At 39.9% G+C, this 14,087-nt stretch overlaps 1 protein-coding gene across 1 annotated transcript; it reads left to right on the top strand.

Annotated features, from left to right (window-relative positions):
• The first annotated feature begins 484 nt into the window (after window positions 1–484).
• cab39l1 (calcium binding protein 39, like 1) lies at window positions 485–7,432 on the top strand. Its single transcript, XM_080526503.1, has 9 exons — window positions 485–669; window positions 1,812–1,982; window positions 2,128–2,292; window positions 2,503–2,621; window positions 3,319–3,487; window positions 3,668–3,727; window positions 3,818–3,883; window positions 4,068–4,211; window positions 4,354–7,432. Exons 2-9 carry the CDS (start codon window positions 1,866–1,868, stop codon window positions 4,543–4,545), a joined length of 1,032 nt encoding a protein of 343 aa, XP_080382629.1. The 5' UTR covers window positions 485–669; window positions 1,812–1,865; the 3' UTR covers window positions 4,546–7,432.
• Window positions 7,433–14,087: the final 6,655 nt, after the last annotated feature.

The following is a 14,087-nucleotide window of genomic DNA, read 5'->3' as shown; positions in this document are numbered from 1 at the left end:
TGCATTGGAGAAAATGTCAGACTACCCGTAGACACATGGACATGTTTTGCAAATATTGTTTTGTCAATATGATATAATATCTAGGGAGACTTTGTTCCGAAGTTCGAGATGAGCTTTTGTGTTTGCACTAACTATTCATAATTGTGTATTACCTTTCAGTTGTGCTTATGAAAATAATCTCCCAACACTCTTGAAACCTGAACAAGCCTCTAACCACACTTATTAATGGTTCTCCACGAGTATCAAAGTAACAAAATAGTTACAAAACAATTATCATAAATACATTATCACTTTGTCTTTGAACTACAATTCATTGAACTAAACGCAACGATTTGTTGCAATTTTGGCTTTGGGGGCGTGACGGAGGGAGGTGTGTCATTTCATTATTTCAGTTTGATTGGCTGAAAATAACGTCAATCGACATTGCAAATGAGGCTCAAACAAAACATACCCGCCCACTTCCACAGGAGAGGAGATAGGGGAAATGAAGTTGTCTGACAACAATTAGCCAGCACAAGTACTTTTTAGGTCACGAGAAAATACAGTTTGGACGATAGCTATGAAGATCATTAACTGGTGCAGTTTATACATTTAGCATTAGTGTACCCACACGACCACGAATATCGTTTTGGATACCTGAATACTTTTCGAAGCCGCCTCTTCTGCTTGGTAAGTGTCAAACGGTTGCTAACGGTAGCTAGGTTAGGCTAGCTGTAGCTAATGGCTCGTCTCTCTTCATGAGAGAGTGTGACTGTCTCCCAACACAGCCAGGATGGCTCTCCTAGCTGGGTAAACTAGCTTGCAACTTCCTGAACATTGTTAGTTGGCAACCTACGTTTGTTGTGGGTTTCATCGAGTAAATCTTTTCACAACTCATTAAGTTAGCTTTGATTGAGTTAGCTAGCTGGTTGAACAACATCATTATCCAAACTTGTGCTTGGGGACACAACGACCCAAAACTAGCAGACTAGCCTTCCTTCGATGCTCTCACTGTCACTGTCAGTGTCAGAAGGTTAGCTAGGGAATCATGTCTGTGAACTAGCTGGCTTGCTAGCCAAACGAAACAATGTTTCACCTCTAGACTAGTGTGCCATAAGAGACCAACACTGTCTGTCACGGATGTGGCTGGTATGAATCTGTATGAATCTGTTCGTGTTACAGCTGGCAGAGAGACACAGTAATGCATCGAACTGGGCAGCTAGCGAGGCCACATTAGCCAGCAGTCTAACTTCGGTGGACAGATTATTATTACAGCTAACGTTGCTTGACTTCACATGAGATGAGAAACCAAAGCTCGTATATTCAAGTTAAGCATTGGTTAACACGCTATGATCGAGACATCTCTCTTGTGTTCCTAGGTTGATTTTGATTGAGTGAAACCGGATATTTACAGGCCTACTTTTGGAAAGTAGTTACCAACAGATTTCTTCATTTTGCTTGTGGCAATGGGTGGGGGGCAATTAAGCTGTCAAAGCTAGCTATCAAAAGTCAGTGGGATCTGTTTTGCATCATAACAATATAATCATTCTGTTTTCGAATGATCACAGGTTGTGTTGTCTGACAGTACATCTTATCATTGAATCTTATGATGATGAGAAACTGTAGCCTACTGTTAAGTCTAATTTGTATGTTGTTGAGAATTAGGCTAGTTAAAGTGAAGGATTGTCTCTTGACTGTTGCCAATGAACGATATGTAGCGTAGCCATGGACACCACCCATTTAGATTTTGCAACTGATTTTTAAGTGATGATTTGAAAGTAAAACAAACGTTTAACAATCTCACATCATCATCTCTCCAATTGTATCCAAAGCAAGGAGGTGCCTTATTCATTTGACATCCAGACTCGACTCATCGCCTTCTCAAAATGCCTTTCCCCTTTGGGAAGTCTCAGAAGAGCCCAGCGGAGATTGTAAAGAGTTTGAAGGAGAATGTGGCTTATTTGGAAAAGCTGGATGCAACAGAGAGCAAAAAGTGTGAAAAGGTCAGCTGAAATCTATGCTTGCCTTTTCAAGAGAGTTGAAATCTGCTGTGTGCATTTGTTGTTCATAACGTTCTTGTCACATATTAACATATATACATAGCTTCATATCCGTGACCCTGTGTCCTTCAAAATACATTTTTCCCAGGTTGCAGAGGAAGTGTCTAAGAACCTGTCCTCCCTGAAAGAGGTGCTGTGTGGCACAGGTGACAAGGAGCCCCAAACAGAGGCAGTGGCCCAACTGGCCCAGGAGCTCTACAACACCAACCTCCTCATTGCTCTAATTGCAAACCTGCAAAGGATTGATTTTGAGGTGGGGAAATGTTATTAATGTGAAGTTTTATTATTTGTATGTAGGACTATATGATTCAGTTTAGATGGGGGATGTAGGCCTACTGCAGATCAATAGCCTATAGGAGAGGGATGAGCCTAAAAGCTGAAAAGTGATCACACATTTCAAGAACTCATATTAAGTGTGATCACAAGAACTCATATTAAGAACTTTATTGTTTTTTCTCCTCAGGGAAAGAAGGATGTGGTGCAGCTGTTCAGCAACATTGTGCGGCGTCAGATTGGCACCCGCACGCCCACTGTTGAGTACATCTCCTCACACCCACAGATCCTCTTCATGCTGCTGAAAGGGTGAGTCTCAAGGCTGCACACCTGCTGTCTCACATCAGAACAGGCCTGAGTGCCAAGTTAGAGAATCAACGTTAGATGATGGATTGATCTCATTTAGTTTGTCATGTCTGCATTAAGTCCATTTGTAGGCCCTTGGTTTGTTTATTAATTTGTTGACACACATGCACACAGCTACACCATACAGTGTTCCCCCTACCATTGCCTTGGGGGGGCAATTTATGTTATAAATTGATATGGATCAATTTATACCTCTTATTAGATTATAAATACTCTGGTTGTTATGTTCGCCTTTTGGTTGACTGCAAAAGAGGGAGAGGGGAGGATAGAGAAGGAGAGAAGGAGAGAGAGCAGGATGGTGCACCAGAGAGAAAGAGAGCAAGAACCAGGTGAGAAAGTGGACAGGTAGTCAAGACCACATAAGTAAGTAGCCTGAGCCTATCTCCTGTTTCCGTAGCGTGAGGCGGCTTAAGGTACAAGTTAGTACACCCCCTGGACATGACGCTGGTATGTCGCAGGGTCTTACCCCCTGGGGGGGGGGGGGGTCCATGCCACGGTTCATGCCACCCCCCCAAGGCAGCAAACCTAGGGGAAACACTGCCATATATTAAGAAGATTGAATGAGTACACACACACACACACACACACACATACTCTCATACAGTTCTATTTGAGCACTGATATGGATATTTCTGTGCAGTTACGAGAGTGCGGAGGTGGCCCTGAATTGTGGGATGATGCTGAGGGAGTGCCTGCGACATGAGCCTCTAGCACGCAGCGTGCTCTTCTCTGAGGACTTCTACTGTTTCTTCCGCTACGTAGAGCTCTCCACCTTCGACATCGCCTCAGATGCTTTTGCCTCATTCAAGGTATGTTGCGCCTCTATTATGGATAACTAATCCAAGGTCTATCAATTACTAACAACTAACTATCTATAAACTGAGTATAGACATTTACAAACTCCAAAATATACTTCATGTGATGTTTTACCCTGTTATGTTGGAATAATAATGGCAATGTCTTTATCCTTGTCTCTAATGTGGTGTTAGGATCTTCTCACAAGACACAAAATCATGTGTGCAGATTTCTTGGAGACCAATTATGACAGGGTGAGGATACCTTTTTGCATCCCAACGTGGATTTGTGTTTGATGTTTATACCATATATTTTTCTAACTTATATTGAACAATTCTTTTTAGGTATTTACAGAATATGAGAAGCTTCTGCATTCCGAAAACTATGTCACCAAGCGGCAGTCCTTGAAGGTACTCTTAACTGACACTTTGATTGTTGCCATTGTTACGTTGTCATCAAACCCTGTTTTAGAACATTTATTTTTAGAGGAGGCTGTTACTCATTGACCTACTTCTTGACCTCAAATGCATTACCGGTACTCATTGATTCTAAACTACTGCGTAATCATTTTATACTAATTAAACTATTTTGTAGCTCCTGGGAGAACTACTGTTGGACAGACACAACTTCACCGTCATGACCAAGTACATCAGTCGGGCAGAGAACTTGAAGCTGATGATGAACATGCTCAGAGACAATAGCCGCAACATCCAGTTTGAGGCTTTTCATGTCTTCAAGGTGCGTGTGTCTGTGCATGTGTGTGTGTTTCTCAATGGAGAGGCTTAGGCAAAGGGTAGAAACGTGGTCCTCATACTCATGCCTGTCGTACTTGCAATACTTTTGAGTTACTTGAAAAAGCTTGTCATCTATTCATTCTCAGGTGTTTGTGGCCAACCCCAACAAGACTCAGCCAGTGCTTGACATCCTGCTGAAGAACCAGACCAAGCTGGTGGACTTCCTGAGCCACTTCCAGACTGACCGCTCAGAGGACGAGCAGTTCTGTGATGAGAAGAACTACCTGATCAAGCAAATCCGCGACCTGAAGAGGCCCACACCACCTGAGGAGGCATAAGGGGAAAGAAACGCGTGTTCAGGGCACAGGTGGTGGTAGAAGTGGTGGTGGTGGTGGTTGGGACCTTAGAGCATTCAGAGAGAGTGAAAGCAAGAGAATGAGAAAGCGAGAGAGGCATGCTTCACTAGAATCTACATAATACTCTTCCCTCTTAACTTCAAAAATAGGAAAAGATATTGTACAAACTCCTTCTTCATCCCTTTAAAGTTTTCTATGCTCATGTGGGAATGGAGGCGATTTTGAGGAGCAAGCAACATGAGTCACCCAGGAACTGTTATTTAAACCATAGAGCCATTTCAACGTACAGCTATGAAATGCACATAGTCAGACGTTGTTATATTAGTTAGACCTTAAACACACCATTACCTTTTTTAACAAGCACAATCCAGATATGTGGTCAATATATCAAACTGAATACACTCTCCCTTATTAAGACATGGCCCCTGCAAAGCTTACAATAACTTTGAGATGGATTTGAAAGCTATTTCAGAAAGATGTCCTAATGATATTTTAGGAACTAGGACTTTGAATAAATATATTTTTGCTGGGGTTATTCTGTAGTTTAACATTTAAATTGTAATTGTCTTGTTTCTGACACCACACTCGACTAATTCCATAATATTGGTTTATTGCTTTATAAAGCTCTTTTGTTGATCCGGGAATTTAAATATATGGATGATCTCATTAATTATGACACTGCTAGTATTATGCTTTGCTTGGGATAGACCCTTGGGTCAGAGTAGTTAATTGTAATCTTTAGTTGGTTTGACCGTTCCTAACAACAACCATTGAGTGTTTGAAGGGTGAAAGAAGTTATCCTGCTGTGATTTCTGTCCAAAACAGGATACATAAGAGGTGACAGTAAAAAAGCAATATCAAAACTGAACATGAATCAATGAGATGCCCATGGTTTTTAGTTGGGGAGGGGCTAGTGGGCACAACTCGACTGAAATGGAAACAGGCATCGGCTAACGCTCCAGGGTGACCATAGGCAGCCATCAATTCTTTGCAAATGTGGGCAGTCAGGATACTCTGATCACAATGGGAGCGCTCTGTTTTTTTTCCCTGGATGCTCGCTTGAGTTTGCAGTTAGGAATTGGTGTAAGATATAGGAATTTATTGTTATTTTTTTAGAAATAATCATTTAATGGTATTGTTCTGCAAAACAAATGAAAAGATGTAGCCTCAAACAATATTACTAATGCATAGTATCTATGGGACATGAGTAATACAACACAAAAATAACACTGTAATGCTGTGAGAATGTTTCAGAGCATCAGGATCTGCCTGGGTAATGATACTCCTAGATGCAACTGTGCATCGGTTCATCATCAGCTGCATGCTGTATTCCAGGTTTGATTCTGTTGCAGCTCCAGCAGCCAGGCACTGGTAGTCAGGATTCAGATGAGAGGCCTTGAAACATGACATTTTTCATACAATGACCTGCACTGTCAAAACTTGAATGAGCCAGGTCAGAGGGATGCTTGTTTAATTCATTACCCTAGTTGGCCACATTCTCACAATTAGGGTTCTACTCATGGTTCGCACCTGTCAATACCTTGATCAATAATTACACATTGTATGTTGTCCAGATGAACTACAAAATGGGATTCTCACGAAATAGCAGCATTTTGCCTTACCTGGAGTCACTTAAGTTGCATAATAACAGATTTTAAAAAAGAAAAAAAAGAAGAAAAAAAATGTTGTCTGTTTGCACAATTTTCTAGTATATACCTCATGGGTTTGAGTTCATAAGTGCTGTGTTCTCTTCTTTCCTTGACAAGATATTTTATTTGATATTTTGGATAAAGAGCAGTGGTTTGTATTATGCATGCTAAATAAATCAATGTTTTTGTTTAAACTTAAACAGGGAGTGGGACCTGGTTTTCACAAGGGGGAACCAGACTTTTCAACTAAATGTATTTGTTGGGTGCCTCAAATGTCAATTCATAATGAATTACAGTATAGGCCCTTCAGAAATATGAATGTTGCCTTACTTTCAGAAACTGAATTTGATTGTGAAGACCATGTATGTGGAGGTCTAGACCTCCTCTCAATTTTATTAAACCAAAGGTAATGTGAGAAGGAAAAGAATGCATTTAGCACTGATTTCACAGACCCCAATCCAGTTAATTTAGGAGTGTTCAAAACATGTGAATGAATTAATGAATAACTAAAAATGTGTTTTGAATATAGATACAAAAATTATGTTATGAATATAGATACAACTTGTTTTGAATATAGATACAAAAATTATGTTATGAATATAGATACAACTTGGATGAAATTCAACTAGACTACAGAGTCAGACCCAAAATGTATTGAATTAGTTTTAGTCCAGGACTATTTTTAAATCATGTCCATGAAACCAAATGATTATAATCTTGAACAAAAGTGCAATTTAGTCAAGTGGGTTTATCAGGGTCCTTGAAATCTTTTTTTGGAAATCCATATAACCTTTTTTTAATGGTACAACATTAATTAATAGAAGTGATTCATCAAAAACCGATTTATCCACTAGAGGAAAGTGGTTGTGCCCTTTAGAATCTCATACAAAGCAAAGGTTTACAGATGTTTGTGTGACCTGCCTCTGGTTACTTGACAACTGACAAGTGTAACAACTCATTGGCAATATATATTGTGAAAACAGATTCCTCAAAGATAAGATCAAGACTAAATTATTTTTTGGTGATTCAGAAATTTCCATTTTTGAACTGTTAAAGTTTGTTGTGCTTTACTTTTTCACTCTGTTGCCTTCCTATTTTCCCATAGACTTTGTTTTCCGAATATTTTCTTTTCTGTAGGAGAGGATTAAATGTGTACATAGCTTTATTTTAAAAGGTGAAAGTGTGGAAGCATATATAAAAATAAAATTTTAAGACACCAAGTTGTTTGTATTCTCATTACAATAAAGACAATCCAATGGTATTTCAAACAGTTGTAAGATCGACTTCAGGGACAACACACTGTACCATTTTTGTAATCCATTATTCATATGATAGCGTTTGAAAATAGAAAACAAAGAATAATGTTTACTCAAAGAAATCCCTTTAAAACAAAAGGTATCTGGCAAATCTTTGCTAAATGTGTGTTATCTTGTCTATCGGTCTTGCTTGTGTTGCGCCTTGTGATTGGTTGTTGAAGTGCCTGCGCAGGAGTTCCAAGGCAGATAGACTGCTTGTGTGTCTCTGCTTCTCCAGCTTCAGCTCTGCCTTGGTCTCTTCCAGCTCTCGCTGCAACCTCTGTACAACTATGTTGTGCTCCAACCGTGAGGCCACCTCCTGCCTCTGCACCTCGGTCTTCAACTGTTCTTTTAGCTTCTCTACATCCCACGCCACCTTTGTGTTCTCTCTCCGAGCTTCCTGTTCTTGTTTTGTCACTTTTTTCAGCCTGTCACTTAGCCTCTTCTTCTCCTCGACCGTGTATTTGACCTCCACTGCTTGTGCCTCAAGCTGAGCAGCCATCCTGCGGCTCTCTGCCTGCAGGGACTCCACGTGCAGGGCCCGCCGTGCTGCTTCTTGCCTGGCCAGCCCCAGCTCCTGCTCCCTCTCCTCCAGTAGGCCCCGCAGCCGTCTCCTCTCACCCCCCTGACACTGTGCCTCCGCCAGGGCATCTCTCAGCTGTACTTTCAACCTTCCTCTGTCCTCCTCCACCTGATGCAGAGCTTTCTGCAAGACGACAATGTCCCGGTCGTTCCAGATGCACCTGCTACTCTCTCCTTCTCTGCCATCCCCTGTGTCCCCTTGACTCTGGCCGACAGCTGGATTCCCATGGCCTACATGCCCAGAGGTCAGCTCCCCTTTCTCCTCCAAGTCCTCCCTTACAATCCTTCCAACCAGTGCCTCTTTTCTCTGCTGCTCCTCTCTTTGCTGCACCCTCTGTAATGTAGTCCTGTATATGTCCTGCCTCCTGAGCCTCCTCTGAGATTCCAGATGTGAAAAGGATGATGGATCTGGAAATCTGGGTAGGGCCTGCGAAGACCCACAGCTATCATCTTCCATAAGTGTCAGCATTGAGAAGTGAGGAGGAAACAGTGTCTCCACCCAGTGAGAGTCGTCTGATTCAAGTTCCTTTGACATGTCTCCCTTCCCTCTCAACCACCTGTAACTGTTTGGAGCATGAAATGTTATGATTAGTATTAATCAATTTAATTGACATTGCTGTCTTGTTGGTAAACAAACATTTAATTCTACTCAACATTAGCTCGTAAACTGAACACAGTGTTTCGGCTTAGTTTATGTATTTCTGTTTCCTTGAGATGCTTAGCCTAAACAAGTACAACTATGCTAAAAATGCATTTCGTTGTATTGTCTTGTACTCTGCGATGACAATAAAGTTGAATCTAATCTACAACTGTAACGTTAGCTTTCCAGCTAGGCTATCATTTTTCACATGCCATATGTCGTCTGTTTTCTGCAACCTAGTTGTAATGTTCGTACCTCCGTATAGGCTACTGGAGAAAGGACTTCAGATGTCTCGCTTCTTTGTCGTAGTGTTATGAATGTTGTAACTGTAACCGGCTGCGAATTTGCGGACCCTAGGATGGTAGGGGAAGGTAGGGCAATACCGCTACCTGATTGGTTGGCGAAGCACTTGTGAAGAGCCCCCTCATTGACTGGCGAGACTCGGGGGCTCTTCACAAGTGCTTCGCCAACCAATCAGGTAGCGGTATTGCCCTGGCTTCCGCTACCATCCTAGGTTCCGCAAATTCGCTAACCGGCTAGTTAGATTGTAACCAAAGGATCATGTTTCAGGAAGTAAAGAGAGGGCGGGAATATTCGAACAGCAAAGAACGACAAGTCACCACCCTCGTTTCTTCTCGTAGCACCACCCCCTACTACCAACGCGAGAAGAAAAAAAAACGTGTTATGGAATAAAGTCGCACACTTGACGAAATCCCCGTCTAGCATCATATGACACCAGACACCATATATACACCCTGGGTATTTACGAATCACGGAATTAATTCCATTTAATTGAACAAAGCTTACTAATTACTTGAGCATCCGCCCAGCATACACGTATCAGAACATTTAAGATGTGTCATAACATTTACATTAAGTTTAATTTGATTGATGTGATGATATTATAGCAAATGTTTACTAAACGTTTTTACCTCTGTCAATAATCTTATCTGGTGAAAGTGATCTTTTATTCGATTAGAAGGCTATATAGCCCTATTCGTTTGTTTTTGTCCACACATCCTATGAAAGGGGAACTACGGCTCCTTCTGAAATTATCAATAAGAATAGCCTTTGGAACTGAATGGGTGATATAGCCTATTAGAATAAAACTATCATTTAAATCCCGTGATATGTATAAAGAACGGTATAAATAGTGGCTCATTGTCCATGTCACAATTGTCCATGTGTTTAGCTTTATTCTTCCTACGTGAATGTTGACTGATATTACTTCAATACCATACATCAACACAGCGTTTTGCTGTAACTTATCATCTGATCTATATGTGCAAAAGGACAAGAAGCTTATTTGAGAGTATGTTTGTACTCAATGGCTTTGGTTCAGAGGAGTTTGTTTTAATCTCAACCTCAACCTTTAACTCATTTGTTGAGCACACATGATAAGAGAATGCAAGTTACACCTATTATTTAGAATAATTTAAAATGATATTTTTTTCTAAAGCCCAATTTCGTTTTAATGTATTTTCTATTTCTTTCAACTTTTTCACAAACAAGTATACCCATTTTCCAGGCTGTGTTTCATTTGCTTTTCAGAAACTAACAACTGAATTCTCAAAAAAAGAATTCAACGGTAATATGAAGTATTAAAATACTTCTAATGGGCTAATTAAAAAATATGTATGGTTTCTCGTGGCTCAATTAATCTAAGATACCATTTTAACTGTTAGAATACCAACACTTGGGGAGAAAACAGATACAGCAACAATAATTATAGAGGGGGTAAAATGTCAATTTACTGAAAGGAAACACAAAAACGAAATTCGTTAAATCTATTTTGAACGGCAGATGGCTGTGTAGGCTATGTATGCAAAAACAGTGATCAGTCGCTGGCGTCTTTAACATTGAAAGTGGGTTAAAGTTCACTCGTACAGGCCCCCTTGTTGGAAGTGAAATACAACATTCGAGATGTTTATCAGTGAAATGGTGTATTTTTTAAGCATGTTTAGATCATTTAAAAAGACAACTGGCCACTAAGTTATCATAAGGGAAATGTTGCACTTTACACAAAAGCTTATAACTCAAAGATGTTATTCAAAAAACACGCGGGACTGTTGAGGGAAGTAGGTTCTTTGAGGCCACTGATAATTGCGCTTCTTTGGGAGTGAGATGTGGGGGTAGGGTTTACAGGGGTTACAGGTCACAAGCCTTCTGGGCTCTTTGACCAAGGGGGTTTAATGAAGGGCAGAGCGGGATGGACAATGACATAATAATACCTAGACATTTGAAGTAGAGCATGTATTTCATTTTCAGAGTTTATGTTTGAAATGGCGTAGTTAAATACAAACCATACCGTGTATAGGCCTATGTATGTATCAACATTGGGGTTAAGAGCAGACATAACTACAAGATAATGTGTCGGCTACACTCGTTTCCCCACCCCCACACGGGGAAAAAACAACAAAAAAGATGCTCATACAATTTCATGCATGACAAACCTTTTTGTTGTCACTTCAGGATAGCGAGAAAGGCTGAACATACAACATCTGCGTGGCAAGGTACGTTATACTTCTGAAACCACTTGCTTGTGGATAGAAGTCTATTGCCCCTGTTTGAAATAGGCTGTCTGTCTATTCCACCTCAAGAATTCGAAGGCTGCTAAACGAGGTAGGCTATGTCTATGACTCTCATCTTTCCAGTTTACTCAGTAAATATTCATTAGAGGACTTAAACAAAGAAAACGCATAATATGTTAAAATCTATTTGATACAAATGTCTTATGTAAACTATTACTATTAACTTTTAGGCACAATTTAATCTGTGGTTTCTGTGTGGTTTCTCATTGTCTTTGTTTGAAGTTTGGTATTCTTTAGTTTTGATATATCTTGACGACTATTTGACCAATGTGTTTACTATTTTAGAATGAAAACAATCGATCCTGCATAGAAAGCAATTCCTCAATATAAACACAGCTACTCAAAACGACATAACATTGTTTTAAATATATTCCATATAAACCCAGATTAGACCCTATCATGTTTTGCGCAAAAGTGCTTTTTTACAAAACAAGTGGGATGTTTTTTTTGCTTAATTGTAGCCTACTTTTAATTGAAGTTCAATTAAGAAAATAAGAAAAACGGCTTGGGTTAATTATGCAATTGTGCCAAACAGCGGATGTGGTTCCCATGCCTTTAAGTTCGAGTTTTTTTTTGTCAGGGAGTTGAGAAAGGCCCATCACATGACGATACGTTCGCGCCTCTTTCGTAAACCTCTACGACCAGTTCAGATTCCAAACTACTGTAAGGTAAATACGAAAACCAAGATTATTCACTTTTTCTCAACTTGATTTCTTTATCAAAAATAACCGTTTCTTCATTGTTGGGTTATTCAGTCGATTCAATACAAGTTTCAAACCATGACTGTGGCGCACGATGGTCATGCTTTGAGTGGGTGGGCACACTAGCTTAGCCGACCATTTGGAGATTTCTCAATCATGTTTTGTAAACTATTTTACGTGTATTTGAGTACAGAGACAGATGGAGGCTCATCACTTTAACAATCGACACCCCACCTTTTTGAGTTCCAGCGCGCAATAATGTATCACAAGTACCCAAATGGAAGCGGATACGTTAGGTTAGCCACTGATTGCTATATACGGCTAATTCCGTAGTGAATGATATGTGCAGGAATGTAGCTGGAACTTTAACACTAATAGTTTCAATGCTTTGGTGAGCCTTCTGTTGTCTTTCACTAACAATTGTATTGACGTAGCAATGACTACACTGTGTAGGTTCCGCGCCACATTAATATTTTGGAAAGCTCAGAACAGAAGCCAGCATGTTATTTTTGGTAAAACTATTGAGAAACTCACCGCCGAGATCAAATCGCGTTATTTATTATTCAAATGGGGTTAATGCTTTTAATTGATGATTTCCCCGATTGGATAATGTCAACTAAAAAAATTCGAATGCGTAAAAAGTCAAGCGCAAAACCCATACGTAAAAATTCATCTCAGTTTGAATATCTCATGGCGCCTGCCTTCCCCCCTCCCATGCATAGTAGGCTGATTCTGGAGAACAAATCACAGCGCTTGGTTTGGTTTTTCTCACATTGTTTGTCTATGTTAACGAAATAACATGTAAAGTCTGAATATAACTACTGTTCTAGAGCTGAAGCAATTGATCTCAGTTTGGTTGACTTTCACCTAACTTTCAGTAGCCTATTGCAAGGACATTTATATTTGTTACATTTTCCATAGAATCTTAGATTACGCTTTAGTTCATGGTAATTTCAGTTGACATAGAAACATGATATACCTAGGCATTACTTGTTAGTTTCTTTGGGATTTGCTATAAAGAGCACTACCAGTCACCATTTGATACCAGTTAGTATACAAATGTGTCAAACTCTTTGCCAGAAAGTACGCATTTTTACTACACTATAAACCAGTAATTGCTCAGTGGAAACAGAAGTGTCACATGTATGTTGTTCACATGGCTTTTAAAAGTTATTTTGTTTCTGTTCTTATCTAAGGTGACCTCCAGATACCAAGTACATCTATATCCTGGAAAATGGAATTGTAGGTCAACTCATACCTGTCTACGGACCCTCACCATTCAACTCTCCACACCAAAATATCTTTGTGTAAGCATGCCTCCCACAAAGGTTCTCCAGCTAAGGTGCATCTAGTGTAGTCAGTGAAATAGTCTAGTATCTACTGCCCTAGTTGCTCCTTCTGGCTGGAGGACTTGTACTCTCAACTCTGGAAACCTGTTTGATCATAGTGATGTTTCCCTACTATTTTATTTCAGACCCCCAAGTTTTTTATTTAAGTAGTTGTATATAACATTACGTTTCCTTACTACTGTTTACTACTTACTACTACTCATTGTATACAATGGATTTGGATGGATTTGAATTGTATTTATCTGAGACCATGTCTGTGTTTTTAATTTTATTTTTACTTTAAATTGTTATTATCATTTTCTTTTATCAAGTGCAGTCAATATGTCTGTGTTTTAATCTGTGTAAATGCATGTTGGTGTGGTGTGTTAATTCTGTGGTGAGTTGTCCTGGCAGTTCCAAAGTGCTCACAGTGCAGGTAGTACTCATGGATCTACTGCAGTGTGTGCGCTTCAAGTATTGCCGGTCACCCTCTCTTTTGAGCCTACAGTATCACCTTCATTGGACAAGGGATCATACGTAATGAGTTTACAGCGAGTTTTGCAGGTTTGCTTTCAGCTTCTGGAAATTCCTGCTGTGCAAATCCATGCAAAACTCTCTGTAGCTCAGAAACTCAACCGACTGAGTACCCAGAGTGTCCTTTTTGTTTAGTTTGTGCATAATGTTTGATATTCTATTCTCTTGTTCACAGCTACATAATCAAGCCTTAGGTTTTAGTAT

The sequence above is a fragment of the Nansenia antarctica genome (genome assembly GCF_963989245.1).
Source record: "Nansenia antarctica genome assembly, chromosome: 3".
Taxonomy (NCBI): Eukaryota; Metazoa; Chordata; class Actinopteri; order Argentiniformes; family Microstomatidae; genus Nansenia; species Nansenia antarctica.
This window is presented reverse-complemented; position numbering and strand designations above follow the sequence as displayed.